At 42.7% G+C, this 21,209-nt stretch overlaps 1 protein-coding gene across 1 annotated transcript in view; it reads left to right on the forward strand.

The window, feature by feature from the left end:
* TEC (tec protein tyrosine kinase) overlaps positions 1-21,209 on the forward strand; it is a gene marked incomplete at its 5' end in the record, with an annotated part of 50,882 nt that overhangs the window by 27,778 nt on the left and 1,895 nt on the right. Inside the window, 8 exons of the mRNA XM_081332548.1 lie at positions 1,159-1,238; positions 3,766-3,899; positions 4,358-4,432; positions 9,365-9,536; positions 11,413-11,629; positions 13,880-13,944; positions 15,924-16,042; positions 18,066-18,223. Of these exons, the coding sequence (XP_081188674.1) occupies positions 1,159-1,238; positions 3,766-3,899; positions 4,358-4,432; positions 9,365-9,536; positions 11,413-11,629; positions 13,880-13,944; positions 15,924-16,042; positions 18,066-18,223 (1,020 nt within the window). The remainder of the gene's footprint in view (positions 1-1,158; positions 1,239-3,765; positions 3,900-4,357; positions 4,433-9,364; positions 9,537-11,412; positions 11,630-13,879; positions 13,945-15,923; positions 16,043-18,065; positions 18,224-21,209) is intronic.

A 21,209-nucleotide genomic window follows, 5' to 3' on the forward strand; every position in this document is an offset into this window, starting at 1 on the left:
GAGAGCAGTGTTCCAGTATTTGAGGGGCTACCATAAAGTAGAGGGGGTCAACCTAGTCTCCAAAGCACCAGAAGGCAAGACAAGAAGCAATGGGTGGAAACTAATTGTGAGAAAAGCAACCTGACAGAAATTTCCTGACAGTTAGAACAATTAATCAGTGGAAACGATCTGTCTTCAGAAGTTGTGGGTGTTCCACTGGAGTCTTTTAAGAAGCGACTGAACAGCCCTTGTCTAAAATGGTATTGGATCTCCTGCCTGAACAGGGGGTTGGGTTAGAAGACCTCCAAGGTCCCTTCCAACTCTTGTTATTCTGTTCTGTTATTCTATTTCAGATATGTCAAACACAAGGCCCGGGGGCCGGATCCGGCCCGCAAAGTGGTTTCATGTGGCCCGTGAAGCCATCCTGGAAACAGTGAGGGAACGGCCCCCACTGCCTTGGTCCTGGCCCAGAGACCCTCCTTCCGCCAGAGACCCTCAGATCTGTCCCACTCCTGCCCAGGCCCCCATAGGCACCCTTGATGCCAACGATGTACAGCTGGCCACGCCCACCCAGTAGGCCATATGCACTCTAGCCACGCCCACCCAGTAGGCCACACCCACCCAGTAGGCCACACCCACCCGGCCCCCTGAGGGCGACCACAATGCTGATGCGGCCCTCAATGAAATTGAGTTTGACACCCCTGTTCTATTTGATGCTTCTAAAATCCAATTCAAAACCCTCAGTGTTCATTAGGGCTGCACAAAGCATTTGAAAGAAGAGCTTTGTGAAGTATGAAACTACGAATGACCCAAGCACTTCTTTTTGGAGCTTTGAAACAGCCGTGTCCTTGGGAAGATTCACAGAGGTACTTTGAGAGAGATCCTTGACTGGGTGCATGACAGTCAAATTTTAACTCTGATTTTTTTTTTTACTTCAAGCGTGTTCTAATGCTTCAAAGAGAAGTGCTTTGTTCCTGGTAGCAATTTTTTTGGTGGGTGGGGGTGGGGGTGGGGGAAGCACCTTGTTAGTGCAGGGTTAGCATTTAATTGTGGTTGCAGTCCCTTGCAGTTGAAACACCACATAAGTTTCGTAAGTAATTTGTGAGTCTTGCAAATCAGTCAACAAAGAATTCTGGTTGGTTTATAATAAAGGTTTCATTACTTTTTCTTGGATTTTAGGATAAAGAAGGAGGGTTTATGGTGAGGGACTCCAGTCAACGCGGTTTATATACAGTATCGCTTTATGCAAAATTTGGAGGGTAAGTTTCTGAACCTCGTGATGAAAACTAGTTCTCCCTTGCACATTTAAAAAAAAAATTCTTATATGCTTACAGAGACTGTGTCCTATAAAAAAGAAATATTCTCTTGAAGCTCTAAGAGGACATCCATTTATTGAAAGAGGAAATCAGATAAATTAAGCTAAATATAACGCTGCCTGACATTGACATGACTGTTGCCACTATTAGTCTAAATTTGATAGACTTAATCTAATTTCTAACAATCGGGACCAAATATAAACAACCTGGAATGAAATAACGTTTCATGCACATATGCACACACGTTCAGCTTTCAGTTTGCAAAAATACCATTTTTATCCATATAGCTGTGATTATCTTGCTAATATTAAGATTCATATATAAAGCTCCTCCATTTTTTCGTATTAACATTTTATTGACTGTAGAAATGTGTAACTCCGTATTTCACATATTTCTGAATGTATGAAATTTGCTGATTTTGAGTTAATGGATCCAAATATATTAATACAGCAGAACCCAATCTATCATGGGCTATATCCAAAATATTAATTCGTAACTGTAAAATATGCTATGCTCATCTGTTTGTAATAAATCCAGACTAAATAATAAAGGGAACCATCATATTATTGAAGGAGGAGAGATTTCTTAGTTCATGTTAGCAAAAGAATCAGGTCTCTGGTAGAAATTTTTCCTTTGCAACCAACAATTTTATTAAAAACATAGCTTTTCAGAACATTTGCTGAAATGCACCTGATGAAGTAAGCTATAGTTCACAAAAATCTATGCCTTTGAATAAAAGCATTAATCAAATTCCTTCTGGTTTTTAACATTTGTTAAGTGAGGGTTGCCCCATTTTACGACCTTTCTTGCCAAGTTGTTAAATGAATCGCTGCAGTTGTTAAGTTAGTAACATGATTGTTAAGTGAATTTGGTTTCCCCATTGACTTTGCTGGTTGCAAAAGGGGCTCACATGACACCCTGGGATACTGCAACCGTCGTAAATATGAGCCAGTTGCTTAAGTGTCTGAATTTTGATCACGTGACCATGGGGATGCTGCAGTGGTCTTAAGTGTGAAAAAAATGGTCACAAATCACTTTTTGCAGTGCTGTTGTAACTTTGAACGATCACTAAAGAAACTCTTGCAAGTTGAGGATTACCTCTGTTATGTATCCAGGTGACGAGAACACATACACACTTACATAGCAGTCACCACCAGGGGGCGTTGAACTGTAACTGTTTTGGCGGGAACCCAGTTTCGGCGGGAAACAGAGGTTCAAACCGATTGGTCGGCTGCTCACATGGCCAAGTATAAAAGGAGGGCAGGTAACCCCTATTCCCCAGTACAGTCACTTCCACCGAATAAAGATCTGCCATGCTGTACTCATCGTCTCGGCGTCCTTCATGCTCTCCAGAACCCACAACATAACAACCTCTATTCCTTAATTTTCTCATCCTGTCCTTAAAAAAAAATGTGTAATAGAAGAATTGAATAGAACGATAGACCTAGTTCCCAAAGAGATATATACCTGCTACTTAATGTTGGCAGCAAATATTAAATCTTGCTTTGATCCTCTTTGCTGGTTTCAGAAATATTGTCAGCATTCAAAAGTCTGGACCCTTGATTATGTCCCAGGGAATTAATGAAACATGTTTCTGAGTTGGTTTGGATGTAATGAGAGACACGCATATTTCCAAAACAAAACACGACCCTGTTTCTGAAAAGTCAAATTCATTTTTTTCCCCATTGAAAGCTGCTACGGATGCTGAGGAGCATCTGAGTTTGCCCACATTTTCTTGTAGTTAAGACCATTGAAGGGCAAAGTATGTTCCTAAATAGAGTATTAAATATTGAGTATTATATTGAGTAAAAGGGACGCGGTGGCTCAGTGGGTTAGGATGCTGAGCTTGTCGATCAGATGGTCGGCAGTTTGGCGGGTCGAATCCCGAGTGCCGCGTAGCAGAGTGAGCGCCTGTTACTCGTCCCAGCTTCCACCAACCTAGCAGTTCAAAAGCACGTAAAAATGCAAGTAGAAAAATAGGGACCACTACGGTGGGAAGGTAACAGCGTTCCGTGCGCCTTTGGCATCTAGTCATGCCGGCCACATGACCACGGAGATGTCCTCGGACAAGTGCTTGCTCTTTGGCTTTGAAACGGAGATGAGCACCGGCCCCTAGAGTTGGAAATGACTAGCATGCATGTGCGGGGGAACCTTTACCTTTACTTTTACCTATTATATTGAGTATATTGAATATTATAGATCAGCAGCTCCCAATCTTTTAGGCACCTGGGACCGATTTTCTATGGAAGGGGCATGGTTTTGTGTGGTGGCTGCATCCTGCACATGCACAGATGGGGCTTCGCTTGTTTGCATGGCCCAGTTTCTGGCACACAACGGGACCGGTGCGAGTCCACGCCCTGGGGGTAGGGACACCTGTCATAGATCTCTAAAATTAAATGAAATATTTAAGTTTATTCAGCAAAAAGGTTTCAGTGAAAACCTTTTTAATTTCTACATTGTGTTTTTTTAGAGAAGGGCTATCTGGCATAAGACACTACCATATTAAAGAAACAGTGACATCACAAAAGCAATATTATTTGGCAGAAAAGCATCTATTTGACTCCATTCCAGAGTTAATTGACTATCACAAGCACAATGCTGCAGGTAAATGACCTTGAGTTTTCTATCATTTAATTTGTACTTTTTAATTCCAAACTATTAAATTCCAGGTCTTTTGAAGATGCTTAATGGTTTTAATATGATTCAAGAAAATACATTATTCAAACAAGCTCTACCTCACCCGTACTTCTGTCATATATGATGCTTGGAAGTTCCAAATTTTTATAGAAAGCTTATTTAATTCATCCTTGTGGGTTTTGCAAGTTTCAAGCAGTAGAATAATGCTAATTTTCTTAGATGCTGATAGCTATAAATTCTTACACTGAAATGTTTCCGAAAACTATCAACAAAATGCTTAGCGTGCTTAAAGTTATTTTGTAGTGCATATGAATGATGCTATAAGAAAATAACATAATTAACGTTAAAACACCAGAAAGTATGGTTTGTCTTTCTTAATTTTGAAAGTCACTTATTCACCATATGAAATTTTCTGTGAATCTTAGGGCTTGTGACAAGGCTACGATACCCAGTGACTCCAAAAGTGAAACCTTCACCAACTACTGCTGGATTCAGCTATGGTACATTTATGTTTCTGTATGAAAATATGACTGATTTTTGTAGATTAACCAAGTACTGAAATATATTTATTTCCTCTCAACTTTCTAATGGGTCAGCTGAAGTCAATTTTGCAGAAAATCTTACCAATTATGTTGTTGTTGTTAGTTGCGAAGTCGTGTCCGACCCATCGCGACCCCATGGGCAACGTTCCTCCAGGCCTTCCTGTCCTCTACCATCTTCTGGAGTCCATTTAGGCTCACGCCTACTGCTTCAGTAACTCCATCCAGCCACCTCATTCTCTGTCGTCCCCTTCTTCTATTGCCCTCGATCTTTCCCAGCATGAGGCTCTTCTCCAGTGAGTCCTTCCTTCTCATTAGGTGGCCAAAGTATTTGAGTTTCAGCTTCAGGATCTGGCCTTCTAAAGAGCAGTCAGGGTTGATCTCCTCTAGGACTGACCGGTTTGATGGCCTTGCAGTCCGAGGGACTCGCAGGAGTCTTCTCCACCACCGTAGTTCAAAGGCCTCAATTCTTTGGCGCTCAGCCTTTCTTACGGTCCAACTTTCACAGCCATACATTGCAACTGGGAAGACCATAGCCTTGACTATACGCACTTTTGTTGGCAGGGTAATGTCTCTGCTTTTTAGCGTGCTGTCTAGATTTGCCATGGCTTTCCTCCCCAGGAGCAAGCGTCTTTTAATTTCTTCTACCAACTATATCCTTACTAATATATATTATATATTAATTGGGGTTTTATTTATACAGGGATAAATTTAATCTTTTTTTAACTTTTGTATTTTTGGTTTTTAATTACCCTGTAAACCGCCCTGAATCCTCCAGGAAAGGGCGGTATATAAATGTAATAAAATAAATATATATATATATATATATATATATATATATATATATATATATATATATATATATATATGTATGTATGTATGTATGTATGTATGTATGTATGTGTATGTATATGTATATGTATATGTATATGTATATGTATATGTATATGTATATGTATATGTATATGTATATATATATAAATGCGTTTTTAGTATACAAGTAGTCCTCAACTTATGACCCTAATTGAGCCCAAAATGTATGTTGCTAAATGAAAAATTTGTTAAGTGAGCTTTGCTCCATTTTTATGACTTTTCTTTCCCCATTTTCCTCGGTTGACTTTGCATGACAGAAGATCGCAAAAGGGGATTACACAACCCCGGCATACGGCAACCATCACAAATATGAGTCACTTGCCAAGCATCTGAATGTAAATCGCATGACCCTGGGGATGCTGCCACAATCATAAGTATGAAAAAGGTCCTAGGGCACTTTTTTCAGTGTCGTCCTAACTTCACGGTCACTAAACAAATTGTTATAAGTTGAGGACTACCAGCACTTCACCAAATAGTACAATCCATAGTAGTTATGCAAGTATATGGGCCTTCCTCTTCCCTTCCCCTTCCTTCCCTTTCCCTTCCCCTTCCACTTCCCCTTCCACTTCTCCCCTTCCCTTGACGTGTCACTTCACGGTCGCTAAACAAACTTTTATAAGTTGAGGACTACCAGCACTTCACCAAATAGTACAATCCCTGTTAGTTATGCAAGTATATGGGCCTTCCCCTTCCCTTTCACTTCCTTCCCTTTCCCTTTCCCTTCCCCTTCCACTTCCACTTCCCCCTTCCCTTCCCTTGACTTGTCACTCAATGTGTCATCTTCTTGATATTTTGTAGCAGTGAAATAGAGTTTAGAGTGGCTTTATCATTCTGATGAAAACCTCCTCTAGATACCTATGGGGCATAAATTCCTGAACGCCCTGATGGCTGGGAATAGCCCTCAGCAATAGCCCTTAGACTTATATACCGCTTCACAGTGCTTTACAGCCCTCTCTAAGTGGTTTAGAGAGTCAGCATAATTGCCCCCCAACAATTTGGGTCCTCATTTTACCGACCTCGGAAGGATGGAAGGCTGAGTCAACTTTGAGCCAGTCAGAATCGAATTGCCGAACTGCAGGCAGCCAGCAGAATAGCCTGCAGTACTCCATTCTAGACCCCGTGCCACCACGGCTTCCAAAATCCTTCCTTTTGGAATCCAAACATGCTTGGAGGCCAATAAATTAAGTAACGTCATCCTTAATACATGTCCCTAGCCCATGGTTGCTATTTTCCTGGGGGGGAAAGTAGCATTAATGATCATTTCTCTTCTGGAGTGAATAGCTCCAGAGGTAGCCAGTGAGTACATTCTTTTCTACCCTTTCATATCTCCATGATCCATATTGCATATTTGTACAGTTGCCCTTTATGAAAGGAGAGGCAGCTATTCCTGAGACGAGGCCGTCATTTAAAGCAATGACAAAGGTGGAGAGCCCCGAAGATCTTGTAAACTTTTTCCTGGTCTAATAAAGCAGTGTTCATCTTGGGATTTGTGTGTGTGTGTGTGTGTGTGTGTGTGTGTTTGTGAGGGTTTGTATTCCCTTTCACTTGTGTTTGATTTTTTCAGAGACATCCTGAACAAGTCCTTGCAGTTTTCTCGGCAAGGTTTTTCTCAAGTGATTTGCCATTGCTTCCTTCCTAGGGCTTAGAGAAAGTGACTGGCCCAAGCCAATGGTGGAATTCAAATTGTTGTATAGTGGGTTCTGGAGAGCAGGAAGGACGCCGAGACGATGAGTACAGCATAGCAGCTCTTTATTAGGTGTAAGGGACTGTACTCGGGAATAGGGGCTACCTGCACTCTTTATATACCTGGCCAGTACCTGGCCAGGTACTCAACCAACCAATCGGTTTGAACCTCTGTTTCCTGCCAAAATGCTTCCCGCCGAAACAGTTACAGTTCAACGCCTCCTGGTGGTGACTCTTATACACAGCTTTAGGTGTTCCAATAAAGCTTAATACATAACACAAATACCTGAACAATCAATTCTCTGCATGGACGCTACTTCTGGAAGTCCGTGCTGAGCCTCGGACTTCCAGAAGTGGAATCCATGCACTTCCGGTGGGCTGTTCTGGGCCTTGCAAAAAAAAAAGGGTTAGGACTTCAGCCAGTTCGCCGAAGTCAACAAAAAATTAGCTATTGGTTCTACTGAACCGGTGAGAACTGGTTGAATCCCACCATTGGCCCAAGCTTACCAAGATGGCTTTGTACCTAAGGCGGGACTAGAATTCATTGTCTCCCGGTTTGTAGACTGATGCCTGAATTATATACCAAACTGGCCTTTGGTTATTTTTTTTTAATTTGCCCTCTAAAATAAAACTGAATAGAAGGACAAGCAACATTCAGCATAACCACAGCAGCTGTGTTTAAATGACAAAGGGTGTTTGAATGATAAAGCGTGGGGTTTCTGAGACAAAGCTTCCAAGTGCGAAAGAAAACGCACAACAGCGTTACCAAAATACACTAGGCACAATAAGGATTCGTGTCTATTTTGGGTGGGAAGAACGAGACTGGTCCTTTAGGGTGGCAAATTGGATTACAAACTTACAATTCTAAGATTGCTTGGGATTTGCCTGCATTTTTCAAAAATAAAAAGTAACAGATGCCTGGGATTGTACTGGGTTTGGCCAGTCTAAAGAAAAGAAGAAATAGGGGAGACACGATAGCAGTATTCCAGTATCTGAGGGGCTGCCACAAGGCAGAGGGGGGTCGCATTATTCTTCAAAGCACCAGAGGGCAGGATGGGAAACAATGGTTGGAAGCTGATCAAAGAGAGAAGCAACCTGGAATTAAGGACAAAATTGCCTGACAGTGAGGACAATCAAGCAGTGGAACAGCTTGCCTTCAGAAATCATGGGCGCTCCATCACTGGAGGTATTTTAAAAGAGACTGGACAATCACCTGTCTGAGATGGTATAGGTCAGGGGTACGCAACCTTGGCTCTTTTATGACTCGTGGACTTCAACTCCCAGAATTCCTGAGCCAGTCATGTTGAGGGGAAAGGGAGAAGTTTCCAAGCTGAGCCATGCTGGCTCAAAAATTCTGGGAGTTGAAGTCCACGAGTCATAAAAGAGCCAAGGTTGCCTACCCCTGGTATAGGTCCTCCTGCTTGAGCGGGGGGCTGGACTAGAAGACCTCCAAGGTCCCTTCCTACTCTAGTCTACTCTAGTCTACTCTACTCTACCCTACCCTACTCTACTGTACTTTATTCTATTACCCTACCCTACCCTACCCTACCCTACCCTACCCTACCCTACCCTACCCTACTCTACTCTACTCTACTCTACTCTACTCTACTCTACTCTACTCTACTCTACTCTACTCTACTCTATTCTATTCTATTCTATTCTATTCTATTCTATTCTATTCTATTCTATTTTATTCTATTCTATTCTATTCTATTCTATTCTATTGCTCCTGGCCAGTTGTATAAAAAGCTCTATCCAGTCATCCATTAACCACCTTAATAATTGTTCTGTTTATACACAATCATGCTAGCTGGGTCAAAATCCATTATCCTCATCCAGTTTTGCCAAGAAGGTATGTAGTATCTCAAGTCTTTACGTAAAGATTGGCAGATTTTCATAATATTATTAGGCCCCAGAGTCGGGAGGTCAGCAGTCAGCGTGCTTTGATTCCTGCAAACAAAATAAGTTTTTGAGAAGTATCTTTGAGTTGCTGCCAAGTCTTGAGAACATTTGAGGGAGATCTTTGTTTTTACAGCCACTGTTTCTGGTTCTTATTCTGGGAATACTAGCCATGCAAGATGAAAGTCCCTCCCCACAGTATGCATTCCTGCCGACTTGACAAAATATTATTTCTGGGAAGGAATGGCAACTTTTGAGAAAAAGCCGTGAGAATCTTCAGGAGTTCTCTGGTTTGAATCTTCAGAGGCTTTTGGAGTTTGAAAGAAAGAAAGATGAACTAAGAAAAAGAGCCTTATGGCAAAGAATACTGACAATAACAATTGCCTCCCCGTTTGCCTTGGAGGTTCATCCTCATGTCATCTGTTCTTGTTTTTATAGAGAAATGGGAAATCAACCCTGCAGAACTCACCTTTATGCGAGAACTGGGGAGTGGTCTCTTTGGGGTAGTACGGCTGGGCAAATGGAGAGCCCAGTACAAAGTAGCTATCAAGGCTATCCGAGAAGGTGCCATGTATGAAGAGGACTTTATAGAAGAAGCCAAAGTGATGATGTAAGTAACTGGGAAAGGTGCTGGTGGTTATTTTAAGAAACCATTAAAGAATCTGGCTGCAAACGTCTTTATTTTATTTATTTATTTTAATCCCATTTATATCCCACCCTTCTCCGAAATCTCGAGATGCTCTGCTCTGTTTCCCTTTGTTTTAAAGAGTTACATCTACTGTCTTAAGTCAGAACATCAAGAGCCTATTATACTTTTCTCCTTACTTTGTTGACTGATGCACTGTAGATAAAAATCTGGTTTGGAAGTTTCCAACTTGCTAAACGCAAATTTAGCAGGGACCAAATCTGTATTTTGATCAGGAGAAGAATGGGCCGTTTAAGCAATTGACGATACTAATATTATTAGCAATATATTGCTAGCGAAATAGTTGTACTGTAGTAAGGTAAAAGTAAAGGTTCCCCCGCACATGCGTGCTACTTGTTTCCGACTCTAGGAGCCGGTGCTCATCTCCGTTTCAAAGCTTGTCCGAAGACGTCTCCGTGGTCATGTGGCCGGCATGACTAGACGCCAAAGGTGCACGGAATGCTGTTACCTTCCCACTGTAGTGGTCCCTATTTTTCTACTTGCATTTTTATATGCTTTCGAACTGCTAGGTTGGCAGAAGCTGGGACGAGTAACAGGCGCTCACTCTGTTACGTGGCACTCGGGATTCGACCCGCCAAACTGCCGACCTTCTGATCGACAAGCTCAGCGTCCTAACCCACTGAGCCACCGCATCCCTACTGTAGTATCTCCTACTAAAGACAGTGGTATAATCAAAATCCCTAATACAAAAACAAAACAAAGCCAAAACCCTGTAATGGGATTTGTGGTGTGTGTTTTCACCTTTAACATTAGAGATTCAGAAACTAGGACTGTGTAGCTCAGGGGTAGGCAACCTTGGCTCTTTTATGACTCGTGGACTTCAACTCCCAGAATTCCTGAGCCAGCGCTGGCTCAGCAATTCTGGGAGTTGAAGTCCACGAGTCATAAAAGAGCCAAGGCTGCCTATCCCTGCTCTAGCTGTAAACCAGGGGTGCCAAACTCAATTTCATTGAGGGCTGCATCAGCATTGTGGTTGCCCTCAAGGGGCCGGGTGGGTATGGCCAGGGTGGGCGTGGCCTACTGGGTGGGCGTGGCCAGAGTGTGTATGGCCTACTGGGTGGGCATGGCCAGCTCTACATCATTGGCATCAAGGGTGCCTATGGGGGCCTGGGCAGGAGTGGGACAGATCTGAGGGTCTCTGGCAGAAGGAGGGTCTCTGGGCCAGGGCCAAGGCAGTGGGGGCCGTTCCCTCACTGTTTCCAGGATGGCTTCGCGGGCCCCATGAAACCACTTCGCGGGCCGGATCCGGCCCCCGGGCCTTGTGTTTGACATGTCTGCTGTAAACAATTCTATTGTATGGAAGAAAGAAAAATAATTTCTTATTAGAATAGACAGATAGAACCCCAACTGCCTATTGTACTAATTTTAAACGTGTAACCTTGCAAAACATGCATTTTGGAATATGACATCAGTGGTGGTGTATTCCAGCCACATTTCTCTATGCCAGAGTCTGAGCCTGCATTTCAAATTGGTTTCAAATCCTAAATCTTGGTTGGTTAATTCCATCTGCCCTAATACTGAATGCTATTGCTCTGCTCTACAGACCTGCAGTTCTAAGGCATTATGTGACTAGGACTTGTTATTTTACTTTGGTTCCAGAACTTTATCTTCTTCTGAATTTATTACATTTTTAGCATAAGGACTGCATTAAGCTATTTCTCACTGACTTCTTTCCAAATGTGTGTGTTTTCTAGGTAAAGTTAACCTCATGAAGAAAATTATGCCTATATTTCCATTTTTGTTTCCTGTTTTACCCTTTCTTTCTTTAAACTACTTTCAGGAAGATGACCCATCCCAAATTAGTCCAGCTGTATGGCGTTTGTACACAGCAGAGACCTATCTACATAGTGACAGAATTCATGGAGCATGGCTGCCTTCTGAATTATCTTCGTCAGAGACGTGGACACTTCACTAAAGATAACCTGATGACTATGTGTCAGGATGTCTCTGAAGGGATGGAATATCTGGAGAGAAATAGCTTTATACACAGAGATTTGGTAAGTCAGGTGCAAATTGGTTGCGTGTGTAAATTTGTTGCATTCTGAAAGCACGGGAAGTGCTTCGTTTCTGAATTTTTGCAATGGTTCTGAAATGTTTTGACCAAAAGCAATGCAAAGTAGCAGAACCATGTCCCTTTCAGACTTAAAAAAGGAGAAATTAAAGCTGGTCTTTTCTCCACCATGAATGACAAAGTGTGCTTATCAAAAAAAAAAAGGTCACTTTTCCACACCTGTTAACAGCCACTCGTGTCTTAATCTTCTTACAAGATCTGACCTGGAAAGTTAATACAACCCAGGTGGCTAGAAAGGCCCAACAGAGGATTCACTTTCTCAGGGTCTTGCAGAAGAACAGGGTGGAACAACGGCTAATGACCCTCTTTTACTGGTCTACTATGGAGAGCGTCCTCTCGCGCTGTATTGTGGTTTGGTATGCTGGTCTGACAGCCGCGGATAGGAAAGTATTACAGATGGTGGTGAGCACAGCACAAGACATTGTGGGCCGTCCCCTGACACCACTGAATGACATCACCAGGGCCCGCTGCCTTGGGAGAGTGAGAAAAATTCTCAGGGATGACTCACACCATGGTCGGTATCTCTTTACTCTCCTACCATCAGGTAGGAGATACAGGAGTATAGCCAGCCGCACCAACAGGCTGAAAAACAGCTTTTATCCGTGGGCTGTTAGGCTTTTGAACGGGAAATAATTTTTATAAACTTTATGCAGAATTGACTTGCGAGGCCAGTGTGTGGTGCAATCAGTTCACATGGTGTAATAAGATGGAGGGTTTGTTGTCACTGTGAGTTGGGGGGTGGGAGCACGAAGGGAGGCTCAGCTAATCTCAATGTATACATGGTTGTACTTTGACAATAAAGGTTAATTAATTAATTAATTACTTAACATGTTCTACATGAGGCAGCCAGCCCTTGACGGCCATCTGGAAGCTATCGCTGGAAAGTGACAGTGAGGCAGATAAACCTCAAACCTTTGATTAAAAAAAACCCAGTCTTGCCTTCGAACGTTTGAGAAGGGCAGAGAGGATTTCCATAAATAGACTTTATGCTACATAAACGGACCACATGATCCATTCTGGAAGGGGGTACACTAACGTATCCAGAAGGATCTTCAGGATGTTCTCCAGTCAACTTAGTTATTGCTTTTACTTTTTTTCTTGGGGACCAACTTGTCTGAGGAGAACCACAGATCCTAAAAGAACCCATAATTCACATGATGCCAGAGACCCTTCATTTGCATGACACTCAATTGGTATTTCTCAACCTTAGCAGCTTGAAGACGTGTGGACTTCAATACCCAGAATTCCCTAGCCAGCCATGCTTTATGAGGGTGGTAGCATGCTTTATTGAAACTGAACTTTAAGAAAACCAAAATCATGGTATCCGGCCCTCTCAATTCCTGGCAAATAGATGGGGAAGAAATGGAGGTAGTGACAGGTTTTATTTTCCTGGGCTCCAAGATCACTGCAGACAGGGACTGCAGCCAAGAAATTAAAAGACGCTTGGTCCTGGGGAGGAAAGCCATGGCAAATCTAGACAGCACGCTAAAAAGCAGAGACATCACCCTGCCAACAAAAGTGTGTATAGCCAAGGCTATGGTCTTCCCAGTTGCAATGTATGGCAGTGAAAGTTGGACCATAAAAAAGGCTGAGCGCCAAAGAATTGAGGCCTTTGAACTGTGGTGCTGGAGAAGACTCCTGCGAGTCCCTTGGACTGCAAGGCGATCAAACCGGTCAGTCCTAGAGGAGATCAACTCTGACTGCTCTTTAGAAGGCCAGATCCTGAAGTCAAAACTCAAACCCTTTGGCCACCTAATGAGAAGGAAGGACTCACTGGAGAAGAGCCTAATGTTGGGAAAGATTGAGGGCAATAGAAAAAGGGGACGACAGAGAATGAGGTGGCTGGATGGAGTCACTGAAGCAGGAGGCGTGAGCCTAAATGGATTCCAGAAGATGGTAGAGGACAGGAAGGCCTGGAGGAACGTTGTCCATGGGGTTGTGATGGGTTGGACACGACTTCGCAGCTAACAGCAACAAGCATGCTTTAGTTTAGCATGATTCTGTTGATAGTGAGAAATAATAAATCTGCTTTGAAGGCTTGCAACATATCTTTCTTGGTTTATTGAGCCTGATACTTCTACATTGTGGAACTGTTAGTTAAGCAGAAAGCAAATTACATCCAATGTATGCAATCAGTATTCAACTACTGTTTTACTTTTTTTTTTACTTTTTCTAGGCTGCTAGAAACTGCTTAGTGAATGAGTCAGGAGTGGTGAAAGTGTCTGATTTTGGAATGACAAGGTATTAGTCATCTCTGTACCTTTTAAGTAGGCATATTTTAAATTTACATTTGTACCTTCCAAAGCAGTAGAGTGGTGGCCATGTTTTTAACTTAAAACAACCCCAGCAATATGTAGCTTGCATAACCAAATTTAACTCATCTCACATGCAAAGGGCTGAAAAATATTATAGCTGCCAACTGTTGTCTAGAGTTGTTCAGAGTCGGCCTCTGTGTTAGGTCTGTCCTTAGTCCTTTTAAATAAAATTTGTGAAATTTATCCATTACCATTAGGCAGTGACATGAATATTAATTACAGGTGGTCCTCAACTTATGATCACAGTTGGGACTAATATTTCAGCTGATAAGCAATGCAGCATATGACCAGATCCTATCTTACAACCCTGTTTACCATGGTCATTAAACAAATCATGCAGTAATGAAAGTGAACCATGCTACTATTAAGCAAATCTGGCTTCCCCCATTGGCTTTGCTCACCCGAAGGCATCTGGGAAGGCTGCAAGTTGAGATCATGTGACTGCAAGGATTGTGCACAAGTTTGAGGATGGGTCAATGTCACTTTCTTCAGTGGCATCGTAATTTTGAACCATTGCTAAACAAATGGTCCTAATTCAAGGACTACCTGTGTCAGTTTCTTGTACGGTGGTACCACGGTACTTGGCACTAATTGGTTCCAGGAGGTGCTGACTTTCTGTCTACCCTCTGTGGCCATCCCCTCCTCTTGCAGTGACCTTCCCAGCATGGCTGACTTTCTATCTGCCCTCTGTGGCCGTCCCCTCCTTTTGCAGTGACCTTCCTAGTATGGCTGACTTTCTGTCTGCCCTCTGTGTCCATCCCCTCCTTTTGCAGTGACCTTCCTAGTATGGCTGACTTTCTATCTGCCCTCTATGGCCGTCCCCTCCTCTTGCAGTGACCTTCCCAGCATGGCTGACTTTTTGTCTGCCCTCTGTGGCCATCCCCTCCTTTTGCAGTGACCTTCCTAGTATGGCTGACTTTCTGTCTGCCCTCTGTGTCCATCCCCTCCTTTTGCAGTGACCTTCCTAGTATGGCTGACTTTCTATCTGCCCTCTATGGCCGTCCCCTCCTCTTGCAGTGACCTTCCCCGCATGGCTGACTTTCTGTCTGCCCTCTGTGGCCGTCCCCTCCTTTTGCAGTGACCTTCCCAGTATGGCTGACTTTCTGTCTGCCCTCTATGGCTGTCCCCTCCTCTTGCAGTGACCTTCCCAGCATGGCTGACTTTGTGTCTGCCCTCTGTGGCCATCCCCTCCTTTTGCAGTGACCTTCTTAGTATGGCTGACTTTTTGTCTGCCCTCTGTGGCCATCCCCTCCTTTTGCACTGACCTTCCTAGTATGGCTGACTTTCTGTCTGCCCTCTGTGGCCATCCCCTCCTTTTGCAGTGACCTTCCTAGTATGGCTGACTTTCTGTCTGCCCTCTGTGGCCGTCCTCTCCTTTTGCAGTGACCTTCCCAGCATGGCTGACTTTGTGTCTGCCCTCTGTGGCCATCCCCTCCTTTTGCAGTGACCTTCCCAGTATGGCTGACTTTCTATCTGTCCTCTATGGCCGTCCCCTTCTCTTGCAGTGACCTTCCCCGCATGGCTGACTTTCTGTCTGCCCTCTGTGGCCGTCCCCTCCTTTTGCAGTGACCTTCCCAGTATGGCTGACTTTCTGTCTGCCCTCTATGGCTGTCCCCTCCTCTTGCAGTGACCTTCCCAGCATGGCTGACTTTTTGTCTGCCCTCTGTGGCCATCCCCTCCTTTTGCACTGACCATCCCAGCATGGCCGGCTTCCTGGCTGTTCTCCACAGCTGTCCCCCTTTTCCTATCGCAGCACGTCTAGTATTAAACAAATGCCAAGTACTGGGACAACATTTTCACTTCAAAACGTGTCGAGTACCAAATTTGATGAGTTTTGAAGCAATCGAGTACTGAGGTTCTGCTGCAACTCATTTAAGTGGAAGGATTTTTTTCCTCTCCTTTTAGATATGTTCTTGATGATCAGTACACCAGCTCTTCAGGTGCTAAATTTCCTGTGAAGTGGTGTCCCCCAGAAGTTTTCAATTACAGCCGATTCAGCAGCAAGTCTGACGTCTGGTCTTTTGGTAAGATTGTTTAACTTATTTTTTATTTTTAATAGATTTAGGATTACTTTTTCAAACCTTCCATTAGCCTCTACAAACAATCTGCCAAAGCAGTAATTATAATTTAAGATAGACTGAAAAAATGCTTCATGTTAATGATACATAATAAAGAGTTCTAGGTAAAATACTTACAGGGAATCTTGGATAAAATCTAGCTCTCAAGGTTTCCATACATTATTTCTTAAAGTGAAAATTAGAATTTAAAATTTAACATTTAGAAGTTTCAAATGCTGTAATGTGTTTTTAACTTTTGCTTTATTTCCTTCTAGTAGTTTCCAAATATATTGCAGAACACGTGTTTCTGCTTAACTGTTCTGATTGTTTTATTTGTTTTATTTATCAAATTTCTACATCACCCATCTGTCCTAAGTGACTTTGGGTGGCAATGTTTGTTCTCCATAGCAAGATGAGCAGCATACAAACTTACATAAATAGATAAGTAAATAAATTTTATATATTGACCTCACTTGTTTTTATGGAGATCTTTTACTATACATCTATACTATTACTATACTATATATAGATCTATTACTATATAACCTTGTGCTATAAAGGTTTATTAATTTTGAAATGCTGGCTTTACACACACACACACACACATACACACACACACACACACACAAAGATCTTGTGTTAAAGATGTTTCTATGATAGGTTCTCAAATTTAACTGTACAGATAGTCCTCCACTTACAACTACTATTGCGCCCAAAATTTTCGTTGCTAAGTGAGACATTTGTTGAGTGAATTTTGCCCCATTTTACAACCTTTCTTGCCACCGTTGTTAAGTTAGTGACACGGCTGTTAAGTGAATCTGGCTTCCCCATTGACTTTGCTTATCAGAAGGACATAAAAGGGGATCACATGAACCCGGGACACTGCAGCCGTCATAAATGTGAGTCAGTTGCCAAGCCTCTGAATTTTGATCACGTGACCATGGGGATGGCACAACGCTCGTAAGTGTGAAAAATGGTCTTAAGTCACTTTTTTCATTGCCGTCGTAACTTTGAATGGTCGTTCACTGAACCGTTGTTAAGTCGAGGACTCCCTGTAGCATTATTTAGTGTGCTGTGCCTAGAAAAGCTGTCTATGCTTTAAGATAATTCAGAAGAAGAGCTTCATGTTTCCGTGAACACATTTCTTTGCTATCTATTAAAGCAGCTACATTTGAAAAATGTGCTGCCTCTGAACAATCGCTTTAATGAGATGACTTCTTAAAGCAAGCAGCTATTTCATCACAGCTGAACAGAACTCCTTGGAGAAGTCAGCTCATTCAATCAATTGGTTAAAAGAGCAGCAACTTTTGTTTTAGGCCTCAGTAGGGTGAAAAAAGATGTCGCTGCTTTAATGAATAGCTGAGGCATGAGTATGAAGCAGCTCTTCTGAACCATTCTTCGTTCCTGTGTAGTTCTTGGTGAATGTGGAGTTGTATTTTTCGGACTCATTTCATAGGCATCAGTCTAATCATTCTATGGCTGATAAACTAAGTAATCTTAGAAGATTTAGGCAAGGTCAGGGGTAGGCAACCTTGGCTCTTTTATGACTCGACTTTAACTCCCAGAATTCCTGAGCCAGCCATGCTGAGGGGAAAGGGAGAGGTTTCCAAGCTGAGCCAGGCTGGCTCAGGAATTCTGGAAGTCCACGAGTCATAAAAGAGCCAAGGTTGCCTACCCCTGGCCTAGGCCTAGGCCGCTCTATGACTCGTGGACTTCAACTCCCAGAATTCCTGAGCCAGCCATACTGAGGGGAAAGGGAGGGGTTTCCAAGCTGAGCCATGCTGGCTGAGGAATTCTGGGAGTTGAAGTCCACGAGTCATAAAAGAGCCAAGGTTGCCTACCCCTGGGCAAGGTGATTAGTTCATTAGGATTGATATTTCTATTCACATGTTTGCATTTGCCATCCTGGAGAAGAACCCAGAATGTTTGAATTGAAATTCACTTCAGTTATTTCTGTGAACGTTGACTAATCTCTTCTCTGATTTTGCAGGAGTTCTCATGTGGGAAGTGTTCACAGAAGGGAAAATGCCCTTTGAGACGAACACAAACTATGAAGTGGTGACTATGATTACCCAAGGACACCGACTATTTCGACCCAAGTTAGCTTCTAAGAATATTTATGACTTGATGGTAATGTGCTGGCATGAGGTATGCTATCTTGCAGTTCACTTGCATTAGTCCTATTACTGTATTTTGGTATAAAGAGTGAGCCAAAGTAAAGAAGAATAGAATAAAAGAGTTGGAAGGGACCTTGGAGGTCTTCTAGTCCAACCCCCTGCTCAGGCAGGAAACCTTATACCATTTCAGGCAAATGGCTGTCCAGTCTCTTCTTAAAAACCTCCAGTGTTGGAGAATTCACTGCTTCTGGAGGCAGGTTGTTCCACTGATTCATTGTTCTAACTCTCAGGAAATGTCTCCTTAGTTCTAGGTTGCTTCTCTCCTTGATTAGTTTCCCTCCATTGCTTCTTGTCCTGCCTTCAGGTGCTTTGGAGAATAGCTTGACTCCCTCTTCTTTGTGGCAGCCCCTGAGAGATTAGAACACTGCTATCATATTACCCCTTGTCCTTCTCTTCATTAGCCTAGACATACCCAATTCTACCAACCCTTCTTTATATGTTTTAGCCTCTAGTCCCCTGAAAATCTTTGTTGCTCTTCTCTGCACTCTTTCTAAACATCTTTTTTACATCGTGGTGACCAAAACTGGATGCAGTGTTCCAAGTGTGGCCTTACCAAGGCATTATAAAGTGGTATTAACACTTTACGTGATCTTGATTCTATCCCTCCGTTAATGCAGCCTAGCACTGTGTTGGCTTTTCTGGCAGCTTCAGCACCCAGCTGGCTTATATTGAAGTGATTGTCCACTAGGACTCTGAGATCCCTCTCACAGTTGCTACTATAGAGCGAAGCACCATACTATACCTGTACATCTGGCTTTTCTTGCCTAAATGTAGAACCTTCCTTTTTTCACCACTGAATTTCATTTTGTTAGATAGCGCCCAATGTTCAGGTCTGTCAAGATCTGTCTGTATCTTAAGCCTGTCTTCTGGAGCAACCACACTCTGCATCCTGCCAGTCAGTGAAGTGAAACTTGCCAGACCATAAGTCAATACAATAGTGCTGTCTGCTCCTCCACAAACAGTATTTCTACCTTGTGCCTTTAGCACAGATATGCCCAGTGCTTTTTTTGTAAAAGAAAAAGGTGCCGGAACTCACACATGTCATACAACCCGCCTTGCCTACCCTACAAGGTTCTATCCAAAAAAGGTGCCGGAACTCCATTCTGAGCGTTCTATGAGAAAAAAAGCCCTGGATATGCCATTCAGGGCTAAGTGAATAGAAGACAGTCTGAAAAGAGAAATCAAGTACAACTTGCACCAGGGGTGTCAAACTGCTGGCCTGCAGGCCGGTTGTATCATACGGAGGGCACGCCCACCCTAGCTCCGGCAGTGCAAAAAAAGTCGCTATACGTCGCGACATGTCACGTGACGCGGCAAGTTTGACACCTGTGACTTACAGCCTTTCTCTTAGCAACCATTCAAAATTAAGTGACACTGAAAAGAGACACTTAGTGATCACTGCAGTATCTTCATAATCCTATGATCAAAATTTGGGGCTTAGCCCTGAAACAGTGAAAGAGCCACTCGGAACCGGTTCCCTCACAAAAGGAAAAACTGGGAGCCGCAAAAAATGTGTGTGCATGCGCGTACATGCGCGCATGTGCAGAACAGGGTTTGACTGAAGAGTGGAGCCAAGGTGAGATACGCACCTACCCTGCATATTTGAATTGATTGGTTGAACTTTTTTAGTCCCACTTTTTTTTTTTGGACTGCACACGGCAGAGGACTGGGAGCCGCATGTGGCTCCGGAGCCGCGGGTTGCAGACCTGTGCACTAGCCTGTATTTATGACAGTTGCAGCATCCAGGGATCACGTGAAACCCATTTGCGACCTTCCCATCTGACTTCCAAATGTTTAATGGGGGAAGCCAGATTTACGTGATGTTAAATGCGATCCACTTAACAGCTGCAGTGACTCGCTAACAGCCATGGCAGAAAAGGTCATAAAAATCAGGCATTTCCACTTGCCAATTCTGGTCATAAATTGTGGACCAACTGTAGACGTAAGAGTGGAAATTAGACTTTTTTAAAAAAAAAATCTAACAATTAGCAATTTCACAAGTCAGAAAAAACATTAGCAACTGACAGTGGTGTCTTACAGTGCCAAGAGGTGATCTTAATATGTTAGTTCTATCTACAAGAAAGGTGTTAGGTAGAGCTAAGTGCAGAAATGAAATACTAATAAACAAAATCTTGTCTCACTCTTAGTAAAAATGTCATAACTTCTATATTCCAATGGATTTGGTTCAAACAACGCTGAATAAAAAAGGATTGATCTTTCTCAGTGGCGGGATTCAGCTGGTTTGCACCACTTTGTAGCTAATTTTTTGTTGCTCAGGCCCAGAATGGACTTCAGGAAATGGCATCCATGCAGAGAACCGGTTGTTCACATATTTGAACCCCACCAGTGATCGTGCTTAGTTCTTCAAACCTCTTTGTCACCAGAGCGTTTTATGAACATGTGTTTCCAAAATATGACAGTTGCAGAAAAAAAACCCAGCAAGGAACCCATGGCCCCTTAAAGGCTAACAAATTTATAACTGGGTAAAATGTGGAGGACTGTCCATTTCACGGATCATATCACACACCCCTCGCAAAACATATGCAGTAATATGTTAACTATTTATAATTATCAGCATTTTGTGTTAAATGGCTTCTTCCAGTATTTGTGATTTGCTTAAGCAGTCAGGTAAGTGAATGAAGAAAAATACACTTTCAGTTTGATTTACTAGTTAGTCCTCAATTTACAACTGTAAGGGAGCCCAGAATTTTCGTCATAAATAATGACGGTCGTAAGTTGAGACACTCACATGACCAGACCCAATTTTACAACTTTTTAATGACGGTTGGTTAAGTTAATGCACAGTTGTTAAGTGAATGCCATACTCTTTAATGAACGCTGCGATTGTTAAGTAGATCAGTGTGTTCCTATAACAATAGCAATAGCACTTAGACTTATATACCGCTTCACAGTGCGTTTACAGCACTATTTTATCTAATTTTAAACTGCTTTTAAAA

The sequence above is a fragment of the Vipera berus genome (assembly GCF_964194415.1).
Source record: "Vipera berus genome assembly, chromosome: 7".
NCBI lineage: Eukaryota > Metazoa > Chordata > Lepidosauria > Squamata > Viperidae > Vipera > Vipera berus.